Below are 21,010 nucleotides of genomic sequence, written 5' to 3'. Positions count from 1 at the left end.
CCCTTGATTTGCGAAACTCTCGCGAAATTCGTACGCACTGCCTCCTTACTGAGCATGTTCCATCACATAATCTCATTTTGTAGAGTGACAGTGCCATGGTTAAGTTCAGGGTGATTTTAGCGATAAAAACACTTGGTTAGGTATAGGGAAAATAATGGATTTAAATGGTCACTCTCGCGAGATCTTTCGCGGGTCTGGCGTTCCCTTCTTGACACGACCATCAAGCGTCTCGTCAAAGGGTCTTTCGGCTACTTTCGTCAGATCCGAACATACCGAGGGTCACGTGACGCCATTAGCTCTGCAGCAGCATGAGCTCAGCCTTCTGCTGCTCGATAGCAACAAACATTTCCGATGCTAACTAGCGCCACATTCTGTGATTTTACTATCGTCTGAGTTACAAAAGTAGCTTTAAATAACGAAACAGTATTTTGTTAAAGACTGTTCTTTGAGCTATATAGCACGGACTCGCGCATCTGGGCATATTTGGACGTTTCTCTTTGCTAGCTAGCTAAGGTTAGCGCGTTAGCTAACATTAACAACATGAATATTGACAACGTCAATCAGTCTGTCACAACTGGAGTGTCCTCTACGACGTCTTCAACTTCGAGCAACTGTATCGCAAATGACAGTGCAACCACTAACGTCAGCAGCATCCCACCGGTCACGAGTAATGGTAACGTTATGTGACTTTGTTTAATGTTATTGTTCATGTTTTTGTGCTCAACACTTAGGTCAAGGTAGGATAGTTAGCTTTTTTCACTAGAGATAAATTGCTTGTTTGCCTGTCACAATATCTATATGAAGTTATGTTAAACATTGCTCAAGCGCCATTACGTGTTGACCTGGAAGTTTGTGCAACACCTGTTTGTAAATGGCGTTTGGACCACCATAGTTTAGACTAAGAATGAACAAAATGGTAAAACTAAATCTTATTTCTATAATTTTGACAGACATTGCGATTGCAATATGATTTACCATTAGTGGGGATAATAATTTTTGCATCACAACTTGTTTTCACTGAGAAAAGAAAAATTCTTACACCTGGAGAACAACATATGGAGGCCAGGGCGTCTCTGCGGCCCTAGAGTACTGCATTATGAAGCTGTTTTTTGTCACCCATTTTCCTTGATCAAAATAGTGCGGTTTCTCTGATTTGAAAATTGCAATTGTAATTTCAATAATAGAGTATCTCCATTAATTTTACAGCCGTAGTTTGGGTAACACTACTAAACACCCCTGCCTAGAAATAAAAAGTGTAACATCTCATTATTTGTGAAATGCAGCTGATATGTATACAGTTTTTATATGTACATTTTTTCTTTAATTCAATATAATAGTCATTCCAAACATTTGTATTGCAGCTTCAGCCTCAGCGGCTATGGTGACACCATCAGCGGACACATCTGTCTCTAACGGCGTTTATGTTCCTGGTGGCATCACCAATGGAGATGTAAAGCCTGCTGTCTCCACCACACCCCTGGCAGATTTTCTCATGCAGCTGGAAGAGTACACTCCCACGGTGAGTCAAATTTTGCCAGTCATCTTACTATATGCTTCATCCACAGATATGGACATGCCATCCGAAAGATCTGACTTTCATGTTTGGTGTATATTATGCACCCAAAAATGACAGTAATGGTACAGTAAATACAATCCTGTAATTCATAAGGCCCATGCTCTTAAAGTGCCAAGTTAAAAGTTCATGTGGTTGCACAAACAACCAGTGCAGCATTTAGGATGTGAATTGCTCCAGGATAAGTAAGTACCAGTTAGTTATTAGCAGCTAAATTCTGTTTGATGTTGGAGATACCTGGCAAGTTTGTTAACTCTGTCACATTAACTGATTGATTACACAAGTAAATGGCAATTCACTCAAAAAATATTTGTATATAACATATGTAAATGGGCACTGTATGTTTGTTTTTAAATTATAAAGTGAATTAAATGAAAAAAATGAGAGCACTCAGTCTCATTGATGCAAGAATTTTGCAAATCCAATATTGCTATAAAGAATATATAACAAGAAGAAAAAGAAATAACTAAAAGAAAAGATATATAGCTCATATCCACCAAATTACAGGGCAGGCACATAGAGTACTTTGCCTCTTTACAGACAGTATCAGAAAATTATAAAATAGCATTCAACATTGAATTGACATTCATGACAACTTCATATCCCCTAATCTTGATGAAAATGAAAGTTTGTTATTTGCAAACCACTGTCCTTCTTAGACAACGCTATTAGTTTACCTCAGTGTACTAGTGTGTTGTGGATACAATTCATTTGACTTACTATCACTGGATGGCAGCCAAACATTAATAATGTTGTTCACAAATAAATGTCTGTGGCAGTGAAATTAGATTATGTGGATATTTACCACAAGCTGAAGTCTGCTCTTCTTTTTCAGATTCCTGATGCCGTTACAGGCTACTACCTCAACCGGGCTGGCTTTGAGGCCTCTGATCCAAGAATGTAAGTTCTACAGTAACTGACTATAAAGTGTTGGCTAACCTCATGCTTCAGTATGAGTGGGTCTGCCTATACTCCATGGAACCAAATGACACAAATCACAGAGCTGTTATTAGTTGTCACATTTAAAAGATAGACTCATATCCACCAAATTACAGGGCAGGCATATAGAGTACTTGAGCAGCTGCAGGTGGAGTGCTTATGAATGGGTTAATGTAATGTATTATGGATACATGGTAAAACCTTTTGTTAAGAGTTCAAAACGTGAAAGCAGTCAATTCACCAGACTATCTTTTTTAATGATTGTTCAGAGTTTAAAGTTCCAAGAAATTTACTCTGAGTTGAGTGTTTCAGTGATGAATAAAACAATTCCATTGTGAAGCCTACAGGCAGTGCAGAAAGGATGATATGACCCTTTGCTGTGTGTTTAATCAGTAATCTCGCACAAAGTTGAGCAGTGACACACTGTCAACTGAGACAAGAGCTGGGAATTATGTTTGACGAGATTGATAAAGTCAGCCAGTCAGTAATTAAATTATTAAACAAATCTGATCATACTGATAGTGCATCATTACTGAAACCTGTTGAGTATGCTTCCTTATGCTTATAATAATTTTGGAAAAACACACATTGTAATAGTTGCTGTAGGTGTGAAAATCCAAATTTTGAAACTGCAATATGGTCAAGTGTGACACCCAGATCACAGGCTTGCTGTAACATACAGACAGTGAAAACCACACCAATGATTTTCTTTTTTCATTTCTTTAGAATCCGTTTGATCTCCCTTGCTTCTCAGAAGTTTATCTCAGACATTGCCAATGATGCGCTGCAGTACTGTAAAATGAAGGGCACTGCTTCAGGAAGCTCAAGGAGTAAGACAAAGGTCAGTGTTTCTTTAATTCTTAACAATATCTCACACAATCTCTTGATTGTGCTGTGTGTAAGAGAAAAGAGAGGATGGTTACTGAGGTAGTTGTGCCATCTGTCTTTAAGTGCTCTGTTGATTTGGTTTCTAATTATTTCTAATTATTTTTCTCTTTTCTGTAAAGGACAAGAAGTACACTCTGACTATGGAGGACCTGACGCCTGCCCTCACAGAATATGGCGTCAATGTCAAGAAACCATATTACTTTACATAGAACTGTCTTAAAATCTTTTGCTTTTGCTAGTTTTATCTCCCTGCTGACCCTGTAGTCTGTCAATACCTTTATTGCTAAATGTTTTTTTTGACCATGGTGCTTTAGAACAGCTTTGACAAAACTTTGTAGTCTTTGCCATTTGTTATTTTTTGGAGCCACCTTTGCATTATGTTAAATTGTAAATTACGTTTTATTGTGAAAAATAAAACCACCAGAAATCTTGATGTCTGTGAGATGTTCCATCTGGGTGAAGTGTTGGCTGATAAGCCTGTTTGAATGTAGAGGATGCAGTGGTGGAAAGACTTATACAGTGTTGCACACAAGTAGAAATGCTACAACCCTGTTTCCAATAAAGTTGGGAATTTGTTACAACTGGCTTGTTGCACAATCAAGTGAAGCATCTCCTTGGGTCCTTGTGGCCACCAGGGGGCCCCCAGAAAACTTGAAATGAGTTTTTTTGCTCATTTTTTGTCAGTACTAATAATACAAAAAAAACAGTGGCAATGATAGTCTAAAAATACTTTTGATTTAATAAATTCCAGCTGCCTTGATAAGAGCTGGAGTCACATGTATGCCCACAATGAAGGCCTCTTCCTTTGAATAGAAAGTGCAAATTAACAACAGACCATCGTATTAGTTGAGTACAGATTTATATCTGATACTTCTTAATAAAGGGTTTATTTAAAATACATTTATGCATTTCATCAGTGGAAAGATGTTTTAAATAAAAGTTTCATTATATTAGTTGAGTACAGTACAGCGTTATAGCTTGTACTTCTAAGTAAAAAAGCATATTTAAAAATACATTTATGCATTTCACTAGTGGTAGGCTGTTTTCCATTATATTTGTTGAGTGCACAGATTTATATCTTGTACCTGTTAATATGAAGGTATTGTTAATGTAGTATTAGGAAATAAAAGCCCCTAAAAAATAAAAGTGCTTATTCATTCATTCATTCATGCATTTAATATAGATTAAAATGGCTTTCCATATCTGGCAACCCGGGGGATATATTCAAGCCTACTCTTGCGCTTTTCGCGTCGGCAGTATTTTGTCCCTAACTGCGCACCGGAATATGTCTCTCCTGAGCCACCGTAGCAGCGCATATGTTGGACATTTCAAATCATTCGCGTGTAGTTGGTCAAAAAGCGCATTTATTTAGTTTTAAACGATAAAGAAAGTATCACGATGTCTGTTCAACCATCAAATCCCATTAACCCGATTGTGTTCTTCGACATAACCATCGGAGGGCAGGTGAGTAGAGGAAACAGTTTCTCAAACACTGAGCCACCGAGCTAACGTTTACGTTAGCGACCACGTCTCACCAATCTTGTCATATAACGGAATATACCTGATTCTGTGTAGAAGTTGTGATCCAGTGAACTACTTCTGCGCTATATAATTTGTTTCCTTTTAACACACACGTCTGATAAACGTAGTAATGAACAATATGCGGGTTATGTTTATATTTCCCTCTTAGTTTATATTGTGAGAGTCTTGCAGTGTAATTACGGTAGCTACAGGTCAAGTGTTGAAATTGTAGTCTGATAGTAGTTTTGGTTAGCTAGTATTATTAATACATAATAATACTGAACTCGGGTTGTGGTCTGTAAGACTAAAGCCGAGCCGACTCTTCATCACCAGAGCCGTCCAGACTTTACTTAGTTGTACTTTTAAAAGAAAAATGTGACCCATAATGCTTCATGGTAGGGTATGATTTAGACACGAGATATCGTTCAAAAGCTTCATTCATTCGGTCTCTATCTTCAAAATTATATTTAAACGAGTTTCACAGGGGCAATTTTGATAATCCTGCTTTTTAAAAAAAAGTAAATTGTGTTCAAAACTGAAATTAACTGTAATTAAAGTTAGTACAGAATTATTTATTTATTGCCTTGCTTTATAGCTTTTTAATCTTGGAACTTTAAAATCTTGATTTAATACATTTTTTGGCCAACTTTAGGAAGCTTTCTCCAAGTTACATGTCCTCTTTTTATATACTTGTCCACCAGTTGTGTCTCGATATTAAATAATTTAATTTCACTCAGTTCTAAATAAATGCAGTTAGTTGCTGAAATTATTGGTCTATTGCATGTTTAAGTATAGGGCTGCAACTAATGATCATTTTTATTGTCGATCAATATGTTGATTATTTTCTCAATTAATCACTTGTCACTTGAAAAATATTTTGCATTTTTTGTCCACAACCCAAAGATATTCGGTGTACTCTCAGAGAGGAGTAAAGAATACAGAAAGTATTCATATTTTAGAAGCTCAAATCAAAGAATTTTGCCTTTTTTCTCTTAAGAAATTACTTAAACGATTCATCAAATATCAAAATAGTTTGATTAATTTAATAAAAGAACTGTTACAGCTCTATGTCCGTGCATGTAGCAAACTTGAGAAAGTAGCCCATTCAGAGCACCAAGTGTCCTCCCCACAGTGGCCAAAAGGATGGAACACATAAGATCATAAAATAATTTGGACAGGTGACACTTAAGTCTCCAAACCAGACTGTGGTGTGTGCGGCATGTTTCATAATACCTGCAGAAATCATTTCTGGTTCACCTCCTCCACTGTCTGCTCTACTTCAACTTCATCTCCTGTTTGCTGATAGTCTTCCTCTGAGGTTTTGTAATGCTCACAGTGGGAAAAGAAAAATCTGTGGAGGTTTAAGAACCAGATCTCTGCAGTGGTAACGCATTACTTGAACATGTCACTGCAGATGATCATTGAATTTTCTAATGTTAAAAAATACAGTATTGTCCAATAGGATGTGTTAAATAGGATAGTGATGCATTAAACGTAATTGAGTGAACATTAATGTATTATCAGTGAACATGTCAGTGAATGTTTACAGCATATAGTAGTTTTCTGTTAGTGAATACAGACATTGTGAGGATATTTGGATATTTTTGGTTCTGGTATGCCTTTGGAAGATTAAGTCTCCTTTTTTAAGTACAATGACATTTCAAACGTATCTTGGCTCCAGTTTGTGCTGTATTTCTGAGTGAAACAAATCAGACACAACATAGGCTTTCATTTCAAAGTGGGTGTGTCATAACACAATGTACCGTGCTGTTGCTGTTTTCTAGCTGATGAATTTTAACTCTCAGTTCAAGATTGACTGATAAGTGGATGTCATTATATTATTGCTTGAAATCAGCTGATATAAGTCTACATAAGCCCACATCAGATTTTCTTTTACAGTAAAAACACTAGATTGGATTTTGATATAAGGAAATGAGTGAGAAGAGCACAGACAGAAACCTGACCTGTCATGTGAAAAAAAAAAAACACAACTGAAAACTGTTCAATTAGGATCCATTGTTCACAGTAAGAAGCAGGGCTGTAACTGATGATTATTTTCATAGTTGTATAGTAGATAATTGGTCAGTTATTTTCTCAGTTAGTAGTTTTTTGTTTTAAAATGTCAGAAAAGAGTGAAAAATGTCAATCATTGATCCTGAAAACCTAAGATGATGTCCTAAAATGAATCATTTAACACACAGCCTGAAGACATTCAGTTTACTGTCACAGAGGGATAAAGAAGACAAAAAATATTAACATTTAAGAAGCTGAAATAAGAAGATGTTTGTTTAATTTTCCCTTAAAAAAATACTCAAACTGATAAATTGATTATCCAAGTAGTTGGTGATGAGTTGAATAATCAATTCATCATTGTAGCTCTGGTAGGAAGCTGATTAAAATGGCAAGTTTTCAGGGCTTTTAATGTCGACTAACAGTAGGCCAAAACTAAATTCTAGTTTTTAAGCACTAGCAAGTTTTAGCTTTATGACATCTGGTTGTACTTAGTTTGCCCTTTATCTCATTATTTTCATAAAACCCTTTCTAGGGATAGGAATTGCAAATTAGCATAGTCTATAAACGTAATGCATTGCATATGCATTGTGTATCAGTTTGGTTTTGTATGCTGTATCAGTCCCTAAGTAAAGTAAAAGAAAAAAAATTATATGTCCAATTATGACTGAGGACTCTTGCTACAAGGTTGATGTAGCTTTTCTGTAACTTTAACTTGATCTTCATCACATGATGATTGAGTGATGATGATTGCCCAAAGACACTAAAAACTAAACTTTTTGGTTTCCTTGGATTTGCCCAGTTGTCATGGAATTGTAGATGTCCCAAATTTGTAACACTTTTACAATTTCACAAAGGTGAATCTGCCATTTTATATGTGCCAGAGCAAATGAAAACTTGAGCTCGGCGGATGCGTCTGGTTTGCAGCCTGGATTTCTTGTCCATGTTGGAATAAAAATGTTTCAAAGTTCGTTGTTGACCTTGGAAACAACAACAAAGAAAACCAATCTCATCACAAAGTCTATTTTTTAGCTGTTCGGGAGCTTTTGATCACATCACACAATCAACATTTAGCTCACAAATGAGCTTTGAACAACCTCTTCAAATAAATCGATACACATTAAACTTATGAAGCTGAAAAATTACAGATTGGGTATTTTTAAAGCAAGCGTAGAAAAATACATTGTTTAATGAAAGAAAAATGAGAGACTGTTTATATTTTTACATTTATTAAGAAGCATAAAGCCACACCATAGTCTGAAAATTGCTGTATGACAAGTAATCATGTACAGATGAGTGTAGAAAAAAGAAAACATCAAGGTATTTACAAAAGCTTGACCACAGCTTTAAGCAACACTTTGCTTCAGAGCACTTCAGAGAAATGCATTTGTAATTCTGCTTACAATCTCTTATCAGCTTCAATATTTTTCTGCCAATTTCTTTGCACAAAAGCACTTTTGCATGTGCTGATGGAGCAGCAAGGGATGCATTTGTGTCCATGCTTTTTGACTGTCAGTCACAAGTCAGTTTAAACATCGAGCACAGCATTCACATAGATCCTTGCTCATTTCCATGAAGTCTTTATTTACTTTCTCCTATTATACATAGAAGAGAGTGGCTCTTTTCCCTTTTGATGGGTTGAATACAGCTACAGGGAGGTGGTGTTGTCGTGTTCCTTTGCTCAAATGCCAGTAAACGTGCCATAAGCACACGTTTTCTGGTAGATGGTTGTACGGCCCTAGCGTGTTGCTCTTCGCCCAGAACACCACACCTATCAGTAGACTGTTAATGCACTCCAACCAGAGAAGGTTAACAGTGATGTAAGCAGGTACTCCTAAGCCAAAGAGCAGACAGGCCACAGATACGGCGAGATAAGGCATCCAAAACATACCAAAACCCAGCGTTAGGCTGAGCCACAGAGGTGGTCGCAGCCAGGTGGTGTCCTCCAGATAACTGTCCTCCTCACTGCTTTTTGTCTCTGTGCAGCTGGTTGAGATGAACAACAAGTCGCTCCTCTGGTTCTCTTGTTCTTCCCTCGCCTCAGATAACCTGTCAACCTCTTTCACCCACCGGGGAATATTTGAACAAAACGGCATTACTGAAAAAAGGACTGCTGTGAAAAGCACCAAAGTGAAATAGGTAATCAGTGGACACTCCTGCACTTCACACACTAGAACCCTTATCTTTGTCATATAATCCAGCTCCATCAGCTCGGCTTTGACAGAAACAAAGGAGTAAGTAATCGCTAACATCCACACCAGCAAGGTCAAGACTGTGTTTCTTAGAAATTTGCAGAAGGCGCTCTGCTTGCAGAGGCAGTTATCCTCTAAACAGTAGTCCAGTAAACCCAGGAATATCATGGGCAGTGGCAGGGCTCCATATGTCGCAGAGGCGTGAGCCAAGAGGAAGCAGGCTGACACAGGACAGCTTTCACCACCAAGAAACCACACGGTCGCCATAGAAAACACCATTGCCAGGTCCGCCAGGACGATGGACAGGCTGCACATGCTTATGAAGGAGGTGTACAGCTTCCGGCAGCATAAGTAAAATACCACTGCGTCCAGTGCTAACTTGAAAAACATAAGCAACAGATACTTCACAGTGTTGTCTGTCTGACAGCCAGACCCCGCATCCCATTCCTCTAAAATGGCCAGCATTTTGACGGTGTGACGAGTTCCCAGAGATGCTGGCGATTCGGGCTGCATTGATGTGATTACAACAGTCCTGAGCCCAGCGTAGAGGTGCCTCAGGGAATACTGTGGAAAACAAGGAAATATTGGTTAGGATCCTTTTGGCTATATATACACATACAGACTGCAATTAATTATTAGAGGAAATAAGAAAAAGCCTGTAGATGAATGGAGCGACAGCTGTCAGCTGCTCATGCACGAAGTAGTGAGATATGGTTAAGGTGGTACCGAGTTAAACAAACAGAAAATAACATTCTGAAACTTTTTTGCTTCACAGACAAAAGTTAATGTTGCTACAGGAACTTTCTTGGAGGCCCATAAGGACAAAAGCATTAGTGTTCCCACAGCCATAACCACAATATATCTTGTTTAAAAAAAAAAAGAAGAAGAAATAAGAAAAATCAATACAACTTTATAATGATACAACCCTCAAAAATGATGAATAAATGGTTTAATTAGGTTTTTAAGTAATAAACACTATAATAATGAATGGTTTTTAAACAAGTTGTAACGCTGTTTTCACACATTAGTGTGGCCTCACTATGTTCAGTTGCTGCTTGTGAGGGATGCACAATATTATCGGCATGTGATAGGTATTGGCAGATAAAGAATTTAAAATGAAATGTCTTATCGGCTAGAAATGCAGATATTTCTGATGATATGATGACACTTAAATTATGCACACGTGATGCAAGTGTTGTTGTAGTGTGGATGTTTTTTTTTAAAGTGTCTGAAATGGATATCAAATTTGCAATATGTCATGATTGCTCATAGGGATCTTAATGATTAATAATTAATCAATTAATTGGTATGGGCATAGCAGTCAGTTAGATTAGTAAGCTATAAGCATTAGAGATGCAAAATATTGTATTTTTGTAGATATTTTCCACTTCCCATTTTCCTAATTTTTGCTAACTAATCTAATGATTTACTACCATTTATAACTGGCAAAAAGGAGCTGTATTTCAAATCGTACAACCCATTATCATTTATTAATTACTACTAACATTTAGAAGTGGCAAACGGGAGCCTTATTGTAAAGTGTAAAATGATGCACGCTGAAAATGTCAAGTTCAATAATATTGCCAAAGTCTTGGTGCATGAATCTGGTGTTTTGATATGCTAGTTTAATGCAAAATTAAACTTTCTGACTATTAAAATACGCTGACAGTGGTGAAATGCTCATAACAAATATGTGATGAAGCTGACAGATATGATTTCTGGTGATGGAGAAGACAAAGTAAGATCAGTAAGCAAGACCAGTAGAAAACTCCTTGTGGTACATTTAACTCTTGAGTTAATTTAATAAAAGTTGCTGAAACTCAAGTGTAGACCAAAGAGAGGTCACATTTGGATTTGATTGGTAACATTATTAGGCCACTGGATTTGATGCAATCTTAAACTAGTCCTGTTTGTTATCCTCCTCTGTCAGCTTCACAGTCAGCCATGTCTAAAACACAGATGATTACGACATATTTAAATATGTTATAATCAAACTAAAGTATGTGGTTTTGTCACTAATCAATTCTCACTTCCCCTTTTTCCGCACATGTAGTTGTTTCACATCTACGCCTTACACAACTGGTATTCATAATCCTAGCAGCACACACACCAACCTGTATTTCCTGATTTCTCTATGATGACTGGTAAAACAGGTACTGCCATTTGAAACATGCAGCATTTGCTTAAAAAATTAGAAACAACACAACAAAGCGTAACCTTACAAAGTGTGTCTGTGGCTGGAGTTGTCCTGGTCCAGTGAGTTTCAGTGGAAGGCCAGATGCTTAGCTCTTGCAGCAATGAAAGTTAGAGGCCCTGCCTGCTTTTATGAAGACTCATCTGTAACTGTTGTCAGGTGGAGCAGTTTCCTCTTTAGGTGGCTCTCTATGGCTCCACCTTGTCACTGTGAATGCAAACAACTGACACGCCTTCTGTGTCCTCAAGGAAGCTCACAGGTTGTTTTTCACTTTTATAGGCCCCAGAGGTGTCTGCCTCCTGTAATGTGGATTTGCATATCCTATAGGTAACCACGATGGAAACTCCTCTTCTCCTAACAATGCTTGTCAGTTGAAACCTCACCCTGGGACTGCTTTTGTTCACCTGCACGATATCCCTATACAATTACACCAGAATCCCAGGAAACAGCATCAAGTGTTGACTGTTGGAGGGCCTGTGGATGTTTCCTCATCCTTCCTTGTCAAATACATACCTACCTACCTGACTGTAAAAAAAAAAAAACACCAAAAAAACAGCTTTACCTTATAGGTTTTAGTGAACTCCTCAGTCTGTTGAAAAGTGAGCACAGTGAAGGGTGTTTGACCTGCTGTACTTTGCCTCTTTAATTAACAGCATTAATTATGTATGCAGAAATACTCCTGAGGCAACAGCTCAGGGGTTCAAGTTGAAAAGCAGTGTGATGATTCCTCAATGAGTACAAGTGTGTTAATTTTAGAGCCCATTTAGAGCCTGGCCGATACTGGATTCTTGTGCCCAATACCAATAATAGGGAGTAAAAAAAAATTCTGATATCAGTAAGCGTATACCAGGAGATATTTATACATACATACTGAAACAGTAAACTTTCACTGGCGTTTATGATATTTTCTCTATTATAAATAACAATAATAAGTGAAAAAATACACAAATAGAACAAGTTGAAATAAGAGAAAAGAATCAAAGATACATAAAATTAGAGCCAGCCTGATATATTGGTCAGCCAATATTATTGGCCCAATATAGGCAGATATAATGATGACAGACTTTATATAGATGAAACGTATATAGATGTGGATGCCGATATAGAGCTATATCAGGAGATATTTGTCTGGCTCTAAGTGCATTATGATGAAATTATTTATTTTCTACAATGTGAACTAGCTGAATAAAGCTTGTTTTAATTGCCTAACAATTTAATTTGACTATACTGTATAGTGACAGAACTATCAGCCTGTAAGAGTAAGGCTGTAGTCACACAATGACAAATTTTAATAATTAGAAATAATCAGTCACAAATGCATCTCTACACATCCTAATATGATTCTGGTCAAATCCTCACATGCAGCTTTTTTTTTTTACAGAACCTCATCTGTTAGTTTCACTTTCTCAGTATGAGGGGTTGAAGTAACAAAAATGAATTGATTAAAAATTGAGGTGATAAAAATGCATGTAAATGGGGAAAAAGAGCTGTATAAATGTTAAATGAAAAATGTAGAAACACATTTTCAAGTGATCTGACAATCATATTGCCCATTTTAGATTCATCATGCACATAAAATGTAACCTCACAAAATGGTAAAAATTGAGCTGATGATCGTTTCCATTTTTATCCAGTGTTTTTTGTTACTTCCTTTCCTCAAACGTCAGTGTTTTTGTAATAATTAGTTTGCTCTGTGTGACTGTTTGCTCTGGCTGTTAATATTAACCTATAGAGGAAGTTGTAGGGGAGTTAAAGTAGCTGTGGCTTTCTTAGAGACCTTGGAGTTTGTACTCTTCAACATGACTTGTCCAGCAGTATACATTCATCGAGATGTAAACCCTTAAGAAACATTTTCTTAACATGTTATAAGCTGTCTTACCTGTTGTTAGTCAAACTCAGCAGATAAAACGTCCTGTGGTTGTTTGTTCCATGTCAACGCAAGCTTCTGCCTTTCATGTCCTGGAAACCATAAACATACTGCGTTGTCTAAACCAAGCAAAGACAGGAGATCTAATGGCCTCTTGTGTAACTGGGAGTCGTCATGTGCATGGATGAAGGGACAGTTGTGCAGTAATGTCACAGGGACAAACCGCTCTTTTTTACACCAGCAGTACACACAGATTGTCTTCACACACAGATGCAGACACGCGGACATTGTTGTAACAGTCGGCCACTTGCGTGCCCCTCTGGGTTGTGGGAGGCCTGGGTGGACAGACACACATAACACACAGCCCATAGAGCATTTAATGTGCTGCATAGAGATTATGGTGTCTTTACATCTTTTTATGACATATGCTTTGACCGCTGAGAAACGTGACCAGAGCTACGACAAAATAGCTTGCATTGTTGAGATGAAACTGAGTCCACTCGATGATTTCTGCAAAGTCAGGAGAACTGAAAGCTGTAAAAGGAATAAGCTAATGTGTCAGTGTATTTAAGTAGAGGGAAGGTAAAGAAGAAGAAATCCTATACCAGTTATTCAATAGCTAAAAGCTGTTACCAAGTCTTTGGGTGTAACTGGTTTGTCCAGATGAGGGTATCAGGGGCTTACTGAGATACTTTAGGACCAGTTACAATGGGGAACATGCCTGACAGGTGTAAGCTACTTCCTGAGAAGCTGCTTGTGTTACAACCTGCCCTTAATGGACTGGCAGTATCAAAATATTTAGCAATTGAGTGCTAGTGAGTAGTACTGATTTATTTAGCTATTTTTTTCATTCTTTACATTTTCAGTCTTCATTTCTGTAATTTATGGAATAAACCATAAGGAGTGGATTCGATTCTGAGTCGATTCTAGTCTGAGGACTACAACGTGATAATAAAATGATTATTGATGCATCTCCATGCATCAAAATTTCAAACTTTTAAGCCAGGGGTTGCTGTAGGATTGTATCCATCTGGAGTTGCTCACACTCAGCCAACCTCAACCCTGGCTGAAAACTTTACTTATAGGAATATTCATTTTCATTTCATGTAAACAGCTTAGTGTCTTTGTTAGAAAAGGGGCAAAAGAACGGAATATTTTGTCCATCTGATTGGGTGAATGTTGAAAAGTTCTGTTTTAATTGAACATGTAGTTGAAGGTATTTCAAAGACATTTGTGTTTTTAACACAAAGATTTCTGTTTTTACTGCAAATTTATTTTGGTTCTTTGATTACTAATAATCAGTGCCAGTATTGACCCTGACAGCATTTATGGACTCCTCGTATATGTGTCTGTCTTAAGTTGGTACATCTTTGTTTTGTGTGTTCACCTGTTTACACAAAGTTTTCTCAACTGCTTGTCAGGATGTTGGACGGATGAAGATCGAGCTGTTTGCTGATGTGGTTCCAAAGACAGCTGAGAATTTCCGGTAAGGAGAACGTCTGCATCACATTATTGGAGTACATGGTCTGTTTGAAAAAAAAAATAAAACAAACAAGAGAGAGAGAGAAAGAAAAGAGATATCACAGGTTATACATCTTGATACAAATTAGACTATTTCTGAGTTTTTGAATATGTTGCTGACAGCTTCATCCTCTGTTACAGGCAGTTCTGCACTGGAGAGTTCAGGTAAGGCTGTGAAGAGCTGTGTTTTTTGATGGTGTACAAGCACAACTTAACTAACCCTAACTCACACAGTAAACCCACCACACATTCATACATTGTCTTAACATGCAATTGACAGCAACCTGATTTCTGAAACATGAAAGAAAACATGAAACCTGTTTCACTTTAGCAGGTTAAGGGAAATTCAAAAGCTTAGCAACAAAATCTCTGAATATAAATAGGAACAGGTTCCTGTTTCAGTGCCAAGTGCACAATAATGTACAATAATAACAAGCTGGAATTAACTGGTGTGTTGCTTTAACAAAGCTGTTCTTAAAAACTCAAAATAGATGTTGTGACTAGCTCCTATACTTTAGCTGCTACTGGGCTAATTGGGCTACAATTGTTCAGACGTGTACTCGGAAAAATGAGGTCCAGGCTCACCAGTTCCTTATCATCATCACACTGCATTTCATATTCAATAATCCAGCACTTTAAACAACTTAAACAAAAATACAGCTACAATGCTGACCAACCACAGTCAAAAACTGATTGCCTCCTTTCAGTTGCAACACCTGTGATTGATACTGATTGAAACCTATCCTCTACACCAAGTCAGCACAGTAACCAAGTAATCAAACCAAGTACGTTAAACAGAAATCAAATACATGGCTCCTACAGTAGAAGTTAGTGTAGGGTGAGTGCTATTGGATTTGGATCACTGAATATCTGCTGAACATACTACGGAGTGACAAATCAAAGTTTTAACCTACTCAGTGTAACCATTGAGTAGACTGCAGAGGCATTGTTTTTCTTTTCTGGACTAGAAAACAAATTCAAAATTAAAGGATATTTTAGAGAAAAATATTACAATGTCCATAACCTCTTTAATATATGATCAGTGGTTGAAGCAAGTTGTTTTCTCCTGTCCGCTCCTCCCCAGACTAAAGTGCAACATTTTACAACAACAAGCGACAAGGAGTCCTGCGCTGCAAGCTGATCAGCTGTTTATAACTGTCAATAGCCTGTCAATTTAAATCTAAGCCTGTTACTCTGAAAGAAAAGACCACTGTTCTGAGAATACACACTCTGTAGTTGGAGTTCAGTGACTGTCTACCTTACTACCTGACAGACTCCATTAATACGCTGCTCAATGTCTGCTTCTCCTTTGAAATGATTATTAATGATTACTTATGATTCATGAATAAACTCTTGCTTGTTTGGTGAATATTCAGCATTATATTGAACTCTGATTAAGGTAAAACAAACAAAACTTCCAGCCCAGAATGGAATTTTCAAGAGAGGACACCGCGGCTGTACCGTTGTTGTGACTGTACTGTGATTTATGACAGTAAATGTATCACAGTTCTCCTTTAAAATATGGCAAATCTCAGCACCAACTGCACCATGTGAGGCAATGAGCCATAACCTGCTGCAAGAAGCACAAACACAAAAGAAAAAGTCTAATGAGCTGTCTGTCTCTACTGTCTACATCTGAATGGACGTATTTGGAGACAGCCAAAAGACGCATTTAACTCACACTGTATGGTGCCAGCTGTTAAACAGGGTAGTGGCTCTGCATTGTTAACTGACAGCTATTCTGAGTCTCTGAGGCTGATAAATGCTCTGCATGACTGTCAAACATTGGTGGCATATGAGACCATTTAACAGCACCAGGTACTCTTTATCTAACCAACAATGCTCCTTCATGCTGTTCCCTCATGAAAATGATATTCTCTCCAGACGCACTAATAGTCAAATTTAAAGATTTGTTTCATAAACATCTCAGTCAAAGATGTATCTTTGCGTGCAGCGGGGTGTGTATTCATTCTAACTTAATTGTTGTGTGACAGAAGAATTACTGCAAACATCAGGGTCACATAGTCAAATCTGTTTTGTCAGATGCTTGTGATATGTCATTGCTGAGTCACTTTTTGTTCCCTGCCATTCTTGTCTTACAGGAAGGACGGCGTGCCCATTGGTTTCAAAGGCTGCACATTCCACAGGTACACAGCGTGGCAGCTTTTATAGCTCACGTCATCCTCTGATGTTGGAAAGATTTTTAATATTTCTTGAATGATTTTAATTCAAGTAGAAAAACACCCTGTGGTAGCTTTTAGATTTGTTATTTAACAGGTTCGTCTTCAGGAACAATCTCCCCTGGGTGTCCACTATCAGCCCTGGCATCAGGCTGCTTCTGTCCATTTTTTTCATTAGTATTTTAGTTCTAGAGGCAAAATTTCTCACGAAGAAGTATGATCCTGGGCACAGAATGAACTACTAGCACTTGTATGAGAAAAATTAAAAACAAAATAAAAACTAATGATAAAATAACTACATTACTATAAACTAATAATAATGCTGACTTTGGTTTGTTAATGAGGTTTGTACATTAATACATTAAATCAGGACAGTAAAATATCACAGCCCATTGGCAGCAACAAAGCACCTGCAATCATATTAAACTGCATCCTCAAGATTATTATGACATTTATTTAAGTTTTTACAAAATACATATGCACCATCTAAAATACATACTTAAAAAATAAATGTACAGTATGTTAAATAAATCACCTGGATTGAACAGGTACATTTATTTATGATTCTACAACACAGGGTTGTACAACAAAATGTAAATTCTAGTCCCTTTATGCTAGTCACAAATCAAAATAAAATAAATGTATGACTAAATAGTAAGTTATCAAAATAAACTATTTATGGTGGAGTGTGAAGTGCAGTGTTTAATGTGATTTACAGTGCCTGTTCTCCCTCCCCTTGAAGTTTTCACATTTTATTGTTTTACAAAATGTAATCTAAGTAGATTTAACATGGCTGCAGGTAAAGTGAATACTTTTTATAGGCGGTGTGTCAGCATGTCTTACCAGTCAGACTGCTTTATCAGCCTTCACTTAAGCAAATCTGACAGCACTAATATACTTTTCTGGTCCATTGGCAGGGTGATCAAAGACTTTATGATACAAGGCGGGGACTTTGTAAATGTAAGTAGTACACACACACCTCTTCTGCCATCTGTTATAAAGTGATAGTAAAGAGTTATTCAAGGTTTCATGTTTTGTATCTGTACTTCTTTGGATTTATGGCTTAGATGACTGCTACGTTAAAATGAGAATAACTCAGACACTCAAACATTATCATTGCTCCATAGCAATTAATGTTTTTATGACAAAAACAGATACGGACAGTATGTTAAGTATAATCTGTCCAGAGAACCTGATTTTAGTAGAACCAATATGTTTTTTCGGAACAATGTTTGATAGATCTGACAGTGGAAGGAGGCAAAGTAAGATTTTCCTGTGAGCAATTTTAAAAGAAATAAGAGATAAATATTTTAAAAGCTGTTGAATGAAAAGTGGTAGGTGTCTTTAATTGATGAAAAGCATAGTGTGTTGCTGTAGGAAATGAGGCATCATCTCTGAAGCACTTCTGAACATTTCTGCCATTTCTTGTCTTCATTAAATGAAGTCAGTCCTGACATGATGTTGGACAAACTGCAGTAAAAACTTCCACCCTCTGGTGGACGTGTGGCAAATTACAGCAAATCTAAACTGTGTTGCTTTCTCTTTTGACTTTGTGAGCCCTTTACTACGTGTTTTTTTGTCTCTTTGTGAAGGGTGATGGAACTGGTATTTGCAGCATCTACAGGGGTCCATTTACAGATGAAAACTTCAGAATTAAGCATTCTGTGGCGGGTCTTCTGTCCATGGTATGTTAGATCATTTCTCCAAACCAAGATGTATTCTGCAGTCATTTGTACATCCTGTGTTATCCTGTTTTAAATAATAAGTTAATTAAAATTTGATGAATCCAGTCAAAGTGATTTGACCGCAGCCTCTATAGGCAATAGAATTTGATTGATCCTGTCAAACTGAATTAATCCTAACCAATACAGACAAATTGGTGTTTTAAAATAGCCACTCTTTATCAATAATGTGTGTCTTTCGCAGGCAAACAGTGGTCCAGGGACAAATGGCTGTCAGTTTTTCATCACCTGCACTAAATGTGACTGGTTAGATGGGAAACACGTTGTCTTTGGTAAGTCAGTCCACAATTTTAATTGTACATTTATGTTTATTTAAAGCTCCATTTTACTTTGTTTATGTGCCACAAATAAACTGATTTTTTTATACGACTGTTTCAGGAAAAGTGGTCGATGGTTTGCTGATCATGAGAAAAATTGAGGTAAAAACTCACTGTAATTTTCATTTATAACAATATATTGATTTCAGTGTCTGTGGTTCCTTTGGCAAGAATAAATCATTGAAGAAATTATAGACATAAGATACTACGCAAAACAGTGAGAGACTACCCCCAGGCTGGGTTGCACCTATAAGTATTAATTTTTAAACGTGATTAAATTGTTGATTTACTTAAAATTGCATCTGCATTGCATTTGCAACTGCATCAAACTCAAAACTGCCCTTAATTTTTTTATTTAAATCTTACTATTTTTTTAATCTAAACTGAGATTGCATTTAATTGAGTTGCACCAAAACTCAAAACTCCAATTTAAAATGTGACCTAGTATTAACTTCAAATTTACACTTGAGGAGATTTAACGTTTAAAATGTCTGCCTTTTGAGATGGATTGAGCAAAATTATCAAGTTCTTCAAAGAAAATTAAATGACAGTATCAACTAGACCGAGTTTTCTTTGACTCCACTTGGTCCGGTGAAACAGTCTGCCAGTTGCTGCCAGGCGGTCTCTTCTTTCTTACTGTGCTGTTTTTTAATCTTCTCTTATTTGACTATAATTCTCCATTAATTCAACCAACAAGTTTTTCTCAAAGGAGGAGAAATCAAAGCTTTTCTTCCAAGCTATCATGAGAATACAAACAAGGCTGCACTGATTACACACTATTTAATTTTGATTTACATCAATAAACTTGACTTTTCATTTTAATCCGGACCAAAATTACAGGCGTGAAACTTCCCTCAGACTGCAACGCAGAACAAAGAACTTTAGTTTTTGGATGGTTCCAACTTTCAGACTAATTACAGAAATTTATGAAAGGATATCGTCGGAGCTGGAAAGAGAAAAACAAGGCACCAAAACAAAATAAGTGTCAGGAGGACGTGGGGACAGGGGGAGACCAGATGTTTAACTGACATCTGATCTGACGATGTTGTAAAGAGTCAACTCCCAATCATACCCAATCATTGACACTTGTAGTAAATTAATCTTAAACTGTGCCATTGTTATGTAATAGGTAATTAGACTATTGATTTTATACATAAATAAAAATTATGATGAGTTTTTTTGTTCTAAATTTGTGCTCTGTGCTCCCAACAGAATGTTCCTACGGGACCCAACAACAAGCCCAAGCTCCCCATCGTCATCGCTCAGTGTGGAGAGATGTGAACCACATGTCTCTGTACACATGAAGTGTCTCAGAGTGACTTCATAGCCCTCAGCAAACATTAACCTGCATATTTTTGACTGTATGGATGCCTTTTCCCATAATGCACACCGGAGGACGTTATAAAGTTAAGCAGTGCATCACTTTGACCACTGGCAGTTTGATGTACCTGATTCCAGATTGACTGCTACATTGAAACCCATTAAAGATTGTTCACATACCAGGTGTATTTGACAGGATGTACTTAATGTTTGGGTATAAAATTAATTTTATGAAACTTCATGTTCACTGTTGTTTATGTTTTTTCCACGTTCAAATGAAGGTGATGTATGTATCTTTTCTTAAAGACAAATAAGAAAATTTGACTTTTTTTAAGCCTAGAGAACGAATTTGTTGTGAAAGGTTCACTTTTCTGATTCATTAACACAGTGTGTCTCATTTATGATCAATAAATTGTTTTACTTTTTAGAACATTTGGAGAGCTTGTTTTTTGAAAATCACTGTTCAAATCTGTAAATAGCATAATGCTATTTTTTTTTAACATTGGTGTGTTGTTATATTGTTGGTATTTAAAGTTTTTATTCACTCAACTGCAAATAGATAAAATGTATAAGCTACTTAAAGGGATAGTTCACCCAAAATGAAAATTTGGTCATTATGTACTCACCCTCATGCTGATTGAAGGTTGGACTTAGTTTTTTAGTCCACAAAACACCACTGGAGTTTCACAGGAAAAACTGTGTTGCAGAATATCCCAAACAATTCAAGTGAATGGTGACCAGTTTTC

At 36.9% G+C, this 21,010-nt stretch overlaps 3 protein-coding genes across 3 annotated transcripts; 2 read left to right on the top strand and 1 right to left on the bottom strand.

Annotated features, from left to right (window-relative positions):
- Window positions 1–275: 275 nt before the first annotated feature.
- On the top strand, window positions 276–3,833 carry taf10 (TAF10 RNA polymerase II, TATA box binding protein (TBP)-associated factor). Its single transcript, XM_084721503.1, has 5 exons — window positions 276–673; window positions 1,362–1,519; window positions 2,409–2,473; window positions 3,239–3,353; window positions 3,520–3,833. Exons 1-5 carry the CDS (start codon window positions 541–543, stop codon window positions 3,607–3,609), a joined length of 561 nt encoding a protein of 186 aa, XP_084577629.1. The 5' UTR covers window positions 276–540; the 3' UTR covers window positions 3,610–3,833.
- An 845-nt stretch (window positions 3,834–4,678) lies between these two features.
- Window positions 4,679–20,225, top strand: ppih (peptidylprolyl isomerase H (cyclophilin H)). Its single transcript, XM_084721502.1, has 9 exons — window positions 4,679–4,864; window positions 14,606–14,670; window positions 14,847–14,870; window positions 16,808–16,852; window positions 17,803–17,845; window positions 18,478–18,570; window positions 18,812–18,899; window positions 19,006–19,046; window positions 20,157–20,225. The coding sequence occupies exons 1-9, from the start codon at window positions 4,799–4,801 to the stop codon at window positions 20,223–20,225; spliced, it is 534 nt and encodes a 177-aa protein (XP_084577628.1). The 5' UTR covers window positions 4,679–4,798.
- Window positions 8,197–9,866, bottom strand: LOC146325454 (putative G-protein coupled receptor 160). The gene has a single exon (XM_084720035.1). It carries the CDS (start codon window positions 9,634–9,636, stop codon window positions 8,530–8,532), a length of 1,107 nt encoding a protein of 368 aa, XP_084576161.1. The 5' UTR covers window positions 9,637–9,866; the 3' UTR covers window positions 8,197–8,529.
- Window positions 20,226–21,010: the final 785 nt, after the last annotated feature.

The sequence above is a fragment of the Lutjanus erythropterus genome, chromosome 6 (genome assembly GCF_056507025.1).
Source record: "Lutjanus erythropterus isolate fLutEry1 chromosome 6, fLutEry1.hap2, whole genome shotgun sequence".
Classification (NCBI taxonomy): Eukaryota; Metazoa; Chordata; class Actinopteri; order Lutjaniformes; family Lutjanidae; genus Lutjanus; species Lutjanus erythropterus.
The sequence above is the reverse complement of the archived record's forward strand: the minus strand, read 5'-3'. Positions and strand labels throughout refer to the sequence as shown.